Source organism: Pundamilia nyererei, unplaced genomic scaffold (assembly GCF_000239375.1).
Source record: "Pundamilia nyererei isolate P.nyererei 1_Seehausen unplaced genomic scaffold, PunNye1.0 scaffold00257, whole genome shotgun sequence".
Taxonomy (NCBI): Eukaryota; Metazoa; Chordata; class Actinopteri; order Cichliformes; family Cichlidae; genus Pundamilia; species Pundamilia nyererei.
In genome coordinates this window covers 135,655-149,190 of record NW_005187658.1, presented here as the reverse complement: position 1 = coordinate 149,190, position 13,536 = coordinate 135,655, and the positions used below count along the sequence as shown (strand labels likewise).

The following is a 13,536-nucleotide window of genomic DNA, read 5'->3' as shown; positions in this document are numbered from 1 at the left end:
GGTAACAAAAGCTCCACACTGCCCCCTAGCATCCTGGAGCACTTCTGTTGTGTTTTGGAGGTTTCACATGCTTCGGAGTTTGTACGGGCTTTGTCTCTAGGGGCCACCGTAAGTATACTTTTATTTATTTACTCCACATAAAATGCAATAAACAAATTATAAAATACAAAGACCAACTATTTACATTTCAACTTTTAACTATTTAAATTTTCAGCCTTTTCCTTTTAAACTAATTAAAAGTGAAACAACACAAAACACTGCAAACCACAACACAATAAAAATACAAATTATAATATGCAAAACAAAAGGAAGATGCACAGAGGACAGTGAGAGGAAAGTGTTATGTAGTCCAAAGAAGTGTGTGTGGAGAAGAGAGTCCAGTGTGGAGGGGGGCAGCATGGAGCCGGACTGCTTGGGGGAAAAGCTATTGCACAATCTCGCCAACCTGCTCCTGATGCTGCAGAGTCGTCTTCTGGATGGGGGGAGAAGTAAAAAGTTGGAGGGGGTGGTGATGCGGGTCAGCCATGATGGTAGTGGCTTTATGAATGCAGCATGAGGTATAAATGTCCAGTAGGCTGGGTAGAGAGCTGCCAACAATGTGCTCCACACAATCCTCTGGAGGGGTCGAACACAGTTCCTTTGCTCAGTGTGATGGATCTTGTATGTCCAACCTGAGATCCATTGATCGGTTTGTGTGGTATGTGAGCTGTAGTGGGTCCAGTTTGGTCTGATGGTGGTGTTTTTAAAGCACTGTGGCACAACAGCTTGGCTCAGGGAGATGTTGAAAATGTCCGCTGGTTGGCACAGGCTCTGAGCACACGTCCAGATATATTGTCTGGTCCAGTAACTTTTTGTGGGTTGACCCCAGCGAGAGTCCTTCTCACTGACTGTCACTGTCTCAGCATTCTCACTTATGTCTGTGTGATAGACACAGATACCTGTTTCTTTAGTTACTGGCCCATAAATAGGACTCTTGTTACTTCAATCTATTCTACTTTTACCTGTAAAAAGGTGTATTGATAATTCCTAAAGACAACATAATAAAAGCATGCCATTACGTGTAAAAAAACGTATTTATTTTTCTTTGGATTAAAACAAACAGGAGATACAATTGACAGCAATGCACCACTCTCTTTTGTTCCCCTATCCTTGTGTGTCTCTTCCTTTCAGTTCAGGCTCCAGACTTCCGGTTGAATCCAGTAAGGAAGCTTATTCCAGCAGCTAGAGGGGGACAGGTGATGATTGATTGTCGCCCTCGAGCTGCCCCGAAGCCCAGTCTGTTCTGGAGTCGTGGAACAGAGTTGCTCACCAACAGCAGCAGGTATTTCCCTAGCTAAGCCTGTGTTACAGTTCATACCACAGTGTAAACAGCATGTATGGTCAACTACCATGGTCAGTAAAGTCGATCCTAGCACTGATTGTTTTGTGCACCCTCATGTAGCATCTCAGGCCAAAGTGTGATGCACACAGATGGCTGCAAAAGAACATTGGCTGCTTGGTCTTTCATTTTTGTAAGCTTCTATTCCATGAATAGTACAAGAACAACTGAAAGCAGTCTCACAGCTAGCTGAGGCCTGTTCCCATGCTATTCTATGATAAATGACACAGATAAAATATCTGTTGTTCCAAGCACTGAACTCATTGATTTGTATATTATTATTTTTAATGGAACTTTCAACACGAGGTCCAGAGAGATGTTGTTGCAAGTAAAGGAGTCTATCATACCAGTCAGAGTAGCCAAGTATATATAACCTATACTTAAAAAACAATATATAGACAGAGACAGTTTTGTTAATTTTAAGTTTTTGGAGATGGTAGACAATATACAAAATTGGCTGTAATAACATAACAATTCATATAGTACATTTGTTAAATACCTTGAATTTAAATTTGAAGTGTGCACTTACCGTATTTTCTGCAATATAAGGATTATATATATATAAAATCCTTTAATTTTCTCAAAGATCGACAGCGCACCTTATGTATGAATTCTGGTTGTGCTTACTGACCTCAAACTGATTTTATGTGCTACACGGCGCTCAAAAATCTGTCAAAAATGTTTTAGTATGACTTTGCTAAGCTACGAAGCCGCACCGCTTGATGGATTGTTGGAGCATTACAGCTACTGTAGTCAGGAGCCTCGCGGAGTGATCAGGGTCCTAAACGCCGTCTCTTCAGGTCCTAAACTCCTTCTTCTTGAGGTCCTAAAGTCAAACGAACACTGAGAAGTAAAAACAGTCTAAATTCTTCCATCTGTAATAAAATCATCAGTGTTGCTGCTTTACCAGGTGTAACTATTAAGTTTAACATGCAGGCATCCATGAAAACAGAATTTATTAAATATAACAGAGTTAGACGTTAGCAGGAAGTTAGCTCGCTAGCTTCCACCTAAACATGTTCTGACTGAGAGGTTTCTGAAATAATTCAAACGTACAGCTCTGCTATCACTTCCAACATAAATGAAGACAGGAAACTAAACAGCAGTGACGTTTGTAGGGTTAGTGAAGTTGGGCTAGCTGGTTTATAATGATGTGCTACGTGATCGCTAGCTACACAGCTATGTTAGCATAACATAAACAGTGAAGCTGGAGGACGAACACTAACACTTTTCCACTTATAAAAGTTAACGTGAAGGTTCCTGATGGTTAGAGACAAATGCAATCGCATGGCAGGATGCTGTAAACGGACCAAACTTCAGTCAGAACAACTGAGATAATTCATCCACAGTACGAGGTTAGTCATTAATATACTGCAACAACATGGGAATAGAGCAGCTGTGAGAGAATTCAACATTAATGAATCAATGGTACAGAAGTGGAGGAAGCAAGAAGAATGAGCTGAGTAAAGTTTGATTTATCTGACTGCTTTGTTTGCTTAATGCTCATAATCAGGTGCACCTTATGTATGAAAACAGACCCGTTCATTGACAGTCCACCTTATAATCCGGTGCGCCTTATGGTCCAAAAAGTACGGTAGATTACATATTGATTGTTTGATTTAAAATTCACTTTAGTGGTGTACATTTATACACCTAATGATATATGTAAGTTTGTCATTCTTTCAAAAACTCATCTGCAAATGGTGTGAATTCAAAGTTGTTTGGCTACAATAATAGCAGACAAACTTTAAACCCTAGAGCTTTAAATCTAAAACCAGTCCCAGGGATTGAAGCCCTAGTGGGGGTTGTCCCTTAAGAGTGTTGTTGACCTGTTTTAATCATGTGCCTCATTACATGAGCCAAGGTGTGAAAAAAGGCGTGGGTCATTACCACCAGGGGTTGGATGTTCCTGGTGACCAATTTCTTAGTTGACTAAATGAGGAAAAACATTTGAGTCTGAAACTAAGAAATACTAAGAACAATTTAATGGACAATGTCAAAATATAATAACAAAGGCATTTAAAAAAAAACGAGTAATCACGTTCCGCTATAATGCTTAACTGTGCAGCACCTCGCATCGTGCATTATGATCATTGTTCATAATGAGCATGTTAGCATGTTATACTCTAATTCCCAAAGAATGTACTCCTCATTGGCGAGTACAAAACTAGAACTCAACATCACAGTGAGGTCAAATATCAGCTCTCTGACGTTTATATGTATTGCACAACAGCACTTGCCAAAAAGCATTCAACTTCAGCATATGGAACAATGTATGTGCCTCCCATGAAGAAGAAAAACACTCAAAATAAACCAATGTTAACATATAAACCAATGTTTTCATATTATTATATGGTGTTATGTTTGTGCCTGTATACAAACATTGCATTTTGGGGAGAAAATTAATTTGAGCAAAGAAAAGTTTAATTTGAGCGTACGGCAGGGCAGTATGGCCAAAAATATTTATCACGATATATATTTGGAAATTTGCGATAACGATATAACTGACAACATAATTGACGTGAGACAAAATACTTTACAACTCCACAACTTTATTAGTGCAAAAAAACCCATCAATGTATTTTCACTGAAACAAGCAGCTGTTTTCTTCAGTAAAAATATAAAAATGTAACAGTGCAAATGCAAATTCCTCACTAACAAAAGGCATTTCCAGTAAAAACTGGCAGACATATCCTCAGCATAACCATGTATAACATCCACAACACTTAAAAGACTGATAAGTCTCGTACTGACTGTTGCGTTAGGTGACTTAAGTAGGTCACATGGTGGGAGAAGGGCTCACAGTGGTTTCACCTGAAACCTCTGGTGGAAATGACACCTTGGCTCATGTGATGAGGTAAATGATAAATAGTATCGACTAAAGGGTCAACCCCTCTAGAGTTTAAATACCTGGGACTCTTAAACATTTGGTTTTAGCACTGAACACACCTCTTAGGCGAGGAAAGAAATGTCTTCACGAACCTTTAAGAAGTCCAGTCGCTGTCTTTCTTTCTTTCTAAGCTCCGTAGACAACTTGGAATAAGTTAAGTTTTCCATGTACAAACACATACAATGTTTTAGATTAAATTAAGGGTTATATTGTACTGTGTCTTTTCTCAGAATCGCAGTAACTCCAGATGGCATCTTGTGGATTTATAACATCAGCAGAGCAGATGAAGGAAAGTACACCTGCTTTGCTGAAAACTACCTCGGCAAAGCCAACAGCACTGGACACCTGTCTGTGAGAGGTACACAACTCAACAACTCAGCCATAAGTAACAAACAACCTCATGCCACATGTCAGTGAGTTGAAGCCTTTGTTCCTATTGCTAGTCGCTATAATCATCTCAAAGTCGAGATAAGCTTAACTGTGCACTTTGGATTGCTTGTGTTCTCTTCTGACACACGTCCATGAATTAATTATTTCATTGAAATGTAATTATGTTTGAAAACGCATTCTCGTAAATTAATAGAACTGAGTGGTCCTGAACCTTCGACTGTATCAAGCATGAACGAGACAATATATAACATTCAGACTCTGATGAATGCAAAAGGAGGAACTCAGGGTTCACTGTCTTAATCAAACTTAGTTTTGGCATGGAGACTGGAGGAGCCACAGATCAACCCACCAATTCAAAAAAGTGTACGTGAACTGGAGACTGCTGGAACACCAGTGTCCCTGTAATGAAAGGATATGAGTCCTCTAGTCCAGCGGTCTCCAACCTTTTTTGAGCCACGGACCGGTTTATATCCGACAATATTTTCACGGACTGGCCTTTAAGGTGTCGCAGATAAATACAACAAAATAAAACTAGTACAGAAAAAAAGAAGATTTATTCATAACACACGTGAAAAGACCCAGGAAAACCGAGTTAACGATAAAAACAATAACAAAATAACGCTGAAAACCGATAAAAACCCTGAAAACCATACATTTCACACCTGAGCCTCAACTCTCGCGGCCCGGTACCAAACGACTCACGGACCGGTACCGGTCCGAAAACCGGGGGGTTGGGGACCGCTGCTCTAGTCCCACAGTGGTTGATTGTCTTGTGTTCACTACTGCGGCTCCTCCGAAAAAGAAAGCCTCCAATCAGAATTATTTGACCTGGTGACCTTAAATGCGCACCTTAAGGCAGATAGCTGTTAACATGTTTGTTTATCCACCCTGACGAATCACCAGTAAAACACTTCTTCTTTTGATTACTATTTATTAAAGCATTGAATAATTAAAATGTATCATGTACATGGAACTGGTCTGTTTAGAAAACCACAGGCGTAAAACACTCAGTCTTCCCAAAAGAGAGTGACCCCCTGGCAGAGTTTTACATGAGAACGTGCATCTGTCTATCTAACCGGTTCAATCTGGTGGGGAGAAGCTGCTGGTACCAGTTATCATGTCTACATCTGCCCCACACATTCTTACATTTTCACTGATATTTCTGCAGGTTTCTACATAATTATTCAATCAGTAAAAGATTTTTAATTATATTAATCCCAAATAATAATCAAACCCAACAATACCCCTCCAGATAAGCTGGAGAGGAAATGGTGTCTCATTTATTTAGAAGTTCTTCATTTATCCTGGAAAAAACGAGTTTGTTTGTCGATTTAAAAAACGCCCTCTGTAAGGCCAGGACATGTTGCACCGCTGACTGAAGAAAACAAGAAAGCATTTGAATGGTACACAAGAACATCTATGAATACATTTTCCAAACTGTCAGACTTGTTTATTTTTTATTTTGGTATCTTCAGACATTTGGACAAGGTCTTGCTAATCAGAACTATTTACCCCCTCACAGATGCCACCAAGATCACGCTGGCCCCTTCTAATGCCGACATAAATCAGGGCGAGAATGTGACGCTCCAGTGCCATGCCTCCCATGATGCAGCTATGGATCTTACCTTCACATGGTCTCTCAATGGTGTCCTTTTGGACCTGGAGAACTCTGCTGGGCCTTACCATCGGGTGGAGGGGGTGAGTCCTATAATGTTTGTGCTGAAAAGAAGGTTCTTGCGAAGATACTGCAGCTTGCCTACCAATCGGAAGGATGGTCGATCGATCTCCAGCTCCTCCTGTCTCTGTGTCAAAGTATTCCTGGGCAAAATACTGAAGCATGAGTGTGTATGCTTGGATGTATGTGACCTGTAGTAGAAAGAACTCTCAGTATTTAAATGGAGTGCTATATTAGTACCAGTGCAGGTTTGAAAGCCTGCAGAAAATTCTGATTTGGTAACTTCTATCATTCACTCTTGAGACTGTGATATTTAACTTTTAGCTTCATCAAGGTTTCAAGACACTATCTCTACTTTCAAGATTAGGCTTCAAACTTTCCTTTTTTCTAAAGCATATAGTTAGGGCTGGACTCCTTAGGAATCCTCCCTTAGTTATGCTGCAATAGGTGTAGGCTGCCGGGGATTCCCATGATGCATTGGGTGTTTCTTCTTCACTCACTATGTATTAACAGACCTCTCTGCCCTGAATCATATCAGTTATTAACCTCTGTCTCTCTTCCACAGCATGTCTTTATCCTGTCTTCCTTCTCTCACCCCAACCAATCACAGCAGATGGCCCCGCCCCTCCCTGAGCCTGGTTCTGCTGGAGGTTTCTTCCTGTTAAAAGGGAGTTTTTCCTTCCCACTGTCGCCAAAGTGCTGCTCATAGGGGGTCATATGATTGTTGCGTTTTCTCTGTATGTATTATTGTAGGGTCAACCTTACAATACAAAGCACCTTGAGGTGACTGTTGTTGTGACTATATACATAAAATTGAATTGAGTTGAACTTAGACAGCACAGAAAATAGCAGCACAAATTTCAGTTTTGAGTTTTTATTGGTGCTTTAGACTAACCCTAACCCTGTGCCATGGCGAGTAGCACTGTTACCTCGCAGAATGAAGGTCCTAGGTTCAAATCCGTCATCTGCCTGGAGTTTGCATGTTCTTCCCGTGTTTGTGTAGGTCCTCCTTTTGGTAGCTAGCTTCTTCCCACAGTCTGAAGACATGCCATTAGTAGTTAGGTAATTGGTGAGTCTAAATTTCCCATGAGTGTGAATGGTTGTGTGACAAACTGGTCACCTGTTAGCTACCTGTCCTCAGTGAGGAGAGCTTTAAAAGCAGAGCCAAAGGTGATTAGTAAAATCAGATTGAAACCATTCCAGTGCAGTCCCTCTGATGCCCACTAAGTCCTACAGCCAGGAGATAAGGACACCATAATATATGATATCAAAAGCAGAACCAAGGTCTAAAAGTACTAAAGCAGCAGATTTCCCGGAGTCAGTAATAGTTAAGAGGTCATTTCAGAATTTTAATTGCTGTGATGTGCTTTCCATCTTGATGCATGCTCAGTCATCCATGTTCCAAAGGTTGATTCAGTTCATCAGGGCGTCGCGTTTTCACTCATCAGGTGATGTCTTCAGTCTCAGCTGACTGCAGCTTTCAATCTTATAAACAGGACATTTGCACAGTGACTGAAACCAGCCCACTGAAGGAACAATGGGCTGGGAGGTCAGTTTCACGATCAATCATATGCAGACGGTGAGTAAGGGGGGACATTGATGATGTACTGTAAACCAGTGCATATGGATCAGCTTGACACATCCACAGAAGCACAAACTGGGTGTCACCAGATGTAGCGCCCAGTGAAGCAGAAGAATATCACATCAAGTAAATGCAGTTATCCCAGCTGGGAGGGCACCCAACGAAAGCTCCAGGCCGTCCAGGAGAGAAGGACAACTGCTGCCTAAGACAAAACCCTTAGTGATCCCTTGTAGCCCCTTTTCCAGTCGTTCATACTCAGATTGCTTGGATGAGTGACATTTTTTGAGGGCTAAATCCTCCCCTTGGCAAATTCTGGCTGTCACCATATCACCTGTCCCGAATTCAAGATCCAATTTAGGATAGGCTTTCAATTAGAACCTGCAAGCTTCTATTTCTGTTCATAATGTTCCATGGCCACATTTCAAAGCTCATCACTAAAGAAATATATAGGCAGGAAATGTGTGCCTTTGGTGTTTTCAGCTCCTCTTTTCCACAAATGGACCGCTGACCCGCAGTCCATCCTGTTTCTGTGCTTTCTCTTCTTCTACGTATGGTTTCTGCTTTTCCTGTTCCTAAGGCACTCAAATCTTAAAGTCAGGGTAAGTCAACATAAAGCTGGCATTCAAGATGGTGTTATCAAAGTCTCGTCTGTTTTAAGTCACATTTGTGCTCCTGTTAACAAGTGCTTCATCCTCTGAGCTGCATCAGCCTCCATCTCTTTATGCTGTCCATTCACCATCCCGGTCTCCAGAGGCCCTGCAACCTTCTCGCAGGCCCTCCTCTCTCTCTAGCCTTTCTGCACTCTCATACTTGCCTCCCTCCTGATCTATGCCAGCCCTCCAGCCTGGTCTCAGGCTCTCACACTCGCCTCTCTGCTGGCCCGCTTTGGCCTTCCACCTTGAATGCAGGATCTCACACTCGCTTGCTTATCATGGAAACACAAAGACTTTAGATGCAACTGAAAAGCCTATTAAACCTTCCTGCAGAGAGATTTTCCAGGTGACGCTATTTCTGAGAATTGATTGGTCAGTAGGCGGTGATTTCATGCCTAGTCTGCTCGTCTGAGTTTACACTGAAGTTACTGGGATAAGCCAAAATCCAGGCCTCTGGTCACACATGTTAGGGTAAATGAATCCAGATTGTTCCTCCAATTAAATGCTAGCAAACATTGCATGTAGCTTCAGTCTAAATAAATAGGTTACACACACAGATCTATGCTTGTTAGAAGGACGCAGTGAATGTTAGTTTGAGCTTTGAAGTATTTGTGGATAATCATAATAAAAAAGGAATATCACCAGAATCCTTTCATTTTTTTTAAACAGGGCTTTGATCGTGAAACGTGCAGGTGTGGCGGAAGTTTAATTAACAAAGTCCACAGACACAGTCAGCTGTAATCGACACCTTTATTCTGGTGTGGATGAGAGCGAGTGGGCCTTCAGCAGGGCGCTGCTACGCTGGTCCCCCCCAAGGTGCCAAGAACAAAAGGCTCCACCATCTGTTTAACCCGATAAACGGTGCCTGGATGTCTCCAACTGTCTCACGACCGTGTGCAATAAACACATATGTGATATAATCAATAAATAGGTATTTCCATCACACAGATTTGCAGTGACCCAGTCTGTTCAGTCTTTGGTTCACAGCTCGACAGCTTATCTGAAACAAGCGTGACAGAAAACTGCTGCTCCATGAAAATGTAGTTTCACCTGAATTTATTTTGTAAAGAAACCAAAATTCCAAAACACTGAAAGAAACTATCCGGTTGTTCAGGGATGACACGACGAATCCTACTTCCGGGCCTAAAGTAGTCTGCGTTTAATATGGCTTTTGTGTTGTTAACATGTTTAATGTTATGTATTTTCTTCTATTTAATCTCAAAAAGCTCCTAAAACAGTCAGTGATCACCGTTGACCTCCCTCGGCTTTTATTACCGCTAATCATTTATTTAAGCTCAGTGTTTAAAACCTTAGGATGTAACTACAGCCCAGCCCATGCAGCAGTATATGAATGACTAACCTCGTATTGTGGATGGATTATCTCAGTTGTTCTCCTGGCTGAAGTTTGGTCCTTTTACAGCATCCTGCCATGCGATTACATTTGTTCCTGACCACCGAGAACACTCACGTTAACTTTTATCCAGTGGAAAAAAAGTTAGCTTGTTTATATTATGCTAACATAGCTGTGTCGCTAGCGGTCACGTAGCACATCATTATATACCAGCTAGCCAAACTTCAGTAACCCTACAAACGTCACTGCTGTTTAGTTTTCTGTCTTCATTTATGCTGGAAGTGATAACAGAGCTGTACGTTTTAATTTGTTTCCAAAACCCCGCAGTCAGGACATGCTATATTGTATTTAGATAGAAGCTAGCGAGCTAACACCCTGCTAACTTCTAACTCCGTTAAATGTCATAAATTCCGTTTTCATGGATGCCTGGATGTTAAACTCAATTGTTACACCTGGTAGAGCAGAACGCTGATCATTTTATTAAAGATGAAAGACTTTAGACAGTTTTTCAACTCTCAGTAATGCCACAGTGATCGTTTGATATATGGACCTGCAGCGGAGTTTAGGCCCAGACACGGCTAGTGACGTCAGACTGAACAACCGGATAACAATAAATAATAATAGATTTTATTTATAGGCGCCTTTCAGACCCCCAAGGTCACCTTACAGTAGCACGTAAACAATACCATAAAAAACATAAGAAACATGTATAAATAGCAAACATGGCAGATAAAATTTAGACATAAACAGTCATAAAAGTATAAAAGCAAATATAAAAACTGAGCAGGTAAAAATGGCCTAAGACAGATCAGGTGTATGCAATTCTAAACAGATGGGTTTTGAGTAGTGATTTAAAAGTGGTGAGACAGTGTGTGGTCCGGAGAGCAAGTGGAAGTGCATCCAAAGTCTCGGGGCAGAACAACTAAAGGCTCTGAGTCCAATGGTAGTCAGGCGAGCAGGTGGAACTGACAGAAGGGAAGCTGAGGAAGAGCGGAGTGTACGGAGGGGCGAGGATGTGTGGAGAAGATCGGATAGATATGGAGGAGCGAGGTTATGAAGCGCTTTGAAAGTGAGAAGCAGGATCTTGACACGGAGGTGAACTGGGAGCCAATGGAGCTGTTTAAGAACTGGTGTTATATGTTCAGTGGATCTAGTTCTGGAAATAATACGAGCAGCTGTATTTTGAACCAACTGCAGTTTATGGATGATTTATGAGGTAAACCATAGAGAAGAGAATTACAGCAATCCAGACGAGATGTGACAAGAGCATTGACAAGTATGGCGGTACTGTGAGGTGTGAGTGAGGGACGAAGACGGTTAATATTACGGAGATGAAAGTAGGAAGACCGAGTGATATTATTTATATGTGCTGTGAAGGACAGAGTGCTGTCGAGGATGACACCAAGACTCTTAACCTGAGGGGAGGGTGTGACATCAGAGTTATCAATGGATAACGAAAGACTGGTTGGAACTGGAGTCAGTTTTGATCTGGAGCCTATTAAAATTCTGTTTTATTGCCATTAAGTTTAAGAAAGTTGTGAGAAAACCAGAGCTTGATTTCACTTAAACAGTCAGAAATTGATGTGGGTGGGAGAGTAGCTGTGGGTTTGGAGGACAGGTAGAGCTGGGTGTCATCTGCGTAGCAGTGAAACTGGATGTTATGCTTCCTAAAAATATTACCTAGGGGTAGGAGATAGATGATAAAAAGTAAAGGACCCAGGACAGAGCCTTGGGGTTCACCGGAATTAACTGGAGTAGATGCTGATCTGTGAGGGAGTAACTGAACAAACTGTGAGCAGCCAGAGAGATAAGAGGTAAACCAGGCGAGTGCTGTACCATTGATGCCAATAGATGCTAATCTGTGAAGAAAGATGCGGTGGGAGATAGTGTCAAAAGCTGCTGTAAGGTTGAGAATGAAGATGGAGATGAGTCCAGAGTGAGCTGCAAGCAGAAGATCATTGGTGATTTTTATTAGACATGTTTCTGTGCTGTGACATGAGCGGAAGCCGGACTGAAACTGTTCGTACAAGTTATTTCCAGTGAGATGACGATGAACCTGTGCAGCCACTATCTTTTCAAGAATTTTTGCTAAGAAAGGGAGATTTGAAATTGGCCTGAAATTATTTAGATTGGAGGGATCTGAACCGTTCTTTTTTAGTATGGGAGTTATTATTGCAGTCTTAAGGGAAGAAGGAACAGAACCAGATATAAGAGAGGAGTGTACGATATTAGCAATCAGTGGGGCAAGAGACGGGAATGAGAGTTTGACCAGAATTGTCAGCAGTGGATCAAGTTTACACGATGACGACTTTAAGTTTGTAATTATGGAAGATGGCTGAGTTATTGTGGGAAGTTCAAAATTGGACAGAGAGGATGACAGCTGAGAAGGACAAAAAATGCAGATACATTTGACCATATCACAGGACGAGGGCAAGTGTTGATGAAGATTCTCAGTCTTGGTGTAAAACAAGTCCATAAATTTGTTGCAGACTGGCAGAGTGTGTATGTATGGCAAAGGTATCTGGGGGTTTAACAGTATTGTGTAATGTAGAAAACAAAGTGCGAGTGTTTCTGTCAGCGGATTCAATAACAGAGGTGTAGTAAGCAGATTTAGCATGATGAATAGCTTCTTTATAGTGTTGTATATGACTGAGATACATATCCTTGTGAATAGTAAGTCCTGTTTTCCTGGAGAGACGTTCCAGGTGGCGTCCAGTAGCTTTAAGTTGGCGAAGTTCAGATGAGTACCATGGTGCAGAGCGAGAGAAAGAAACAGTTCGAGTTTTTTGGGGAGCCAAGGTATCTAAGAGGTTGATAAGTTCATTGTTATAGTGAGATAGCAGGTCGTCTATGGAAGCTGAGGCATCAATGGTAGGTAAGTTATTAATGCCATGGGAAAGAGCTGATAGATCAATGCCCCTAATATTTCTAAAAGTAATTGAGCGGTTTTGTTTATTTTTGTATAGTGGGAGACTAACACTGAATAAAACTAATTTATGGTCTGAAAGAGGCCAAAACAGCACAGTTCTTAGGGGTGACACCAATGCAGCAAACAAGATCCAAAATGTGTCCTTTGGAGTGTTTGGGAACGTTCATATATTGGTGTAAGCCAAAATTGTCCAGACAGCATATAAAATCTCTTGTGGCTGAATTTGATGTGTTGTCAATGTTAAAAGCAGTAGTATATTTGGAGATAAGAGCAGGGTTTCAGCGAGAAAGTTAAAAAGTCAGAGTTGATTTTAGGTGGACTGAACTGCTATAGGCGATCTAGTTACTTCATTAATGAATATAACGGTGGCATAACTCACAGGTATATGCTTTTAAATGAGATTAATGTCTATTTCACGTCCCTGCTCCTTACATTTAACTGTTTCATGAAAGTTGATGTAATAAGATGTTGCTATAAAGGTCTAGCTCAGGGGTCGGCAACCTGCGGCTCCGGAGCCGCGGCTCTTTAGTCCTTACACTGCGGCTCCACGTGGCTCCAAGTATTTAGCTGAAGTGTATTTTATTTATGTTCTTTTATAACTTGTAGTTCTAAATTGAAAGATTATTGTGATATTAAAATATAAAAATAAAATTATATTCTATTATTATCGCTCAAAATAAGCGTCACA

At 41.1% G+C, this 13,536-nt stretch overlaps 1 protein-coding gene across 1 annotated transcript in view; it reads left to right on the top strand.

Moving 5' to 3' along the window:
• cntn2 (contactin 2) overlaps positions 1 to 13,536 on the top strand; it is a 112,152-nt gene that overhangs the window by 77,275 nt on the left and 21,341 nt on the right. The window contains exons 11-13 of the mRNA XM_013915095.1: positions 1,171 to 1,321; positions 4,499 to 4,626; positions 6,181 to 6,356. Coding sequence (XP_013770549.1) covers positions 1,171 to 1,321; positions 4,499 to 4,626; positions 6,181 to 6,356 — 455 coding nt within the window. The remainder of the gene's footprint in view (positions 1 to 1,170; positions 1,322 to 4,498; positions 4,627 to 6,180; positions 6,357 to 13,536) is intronic.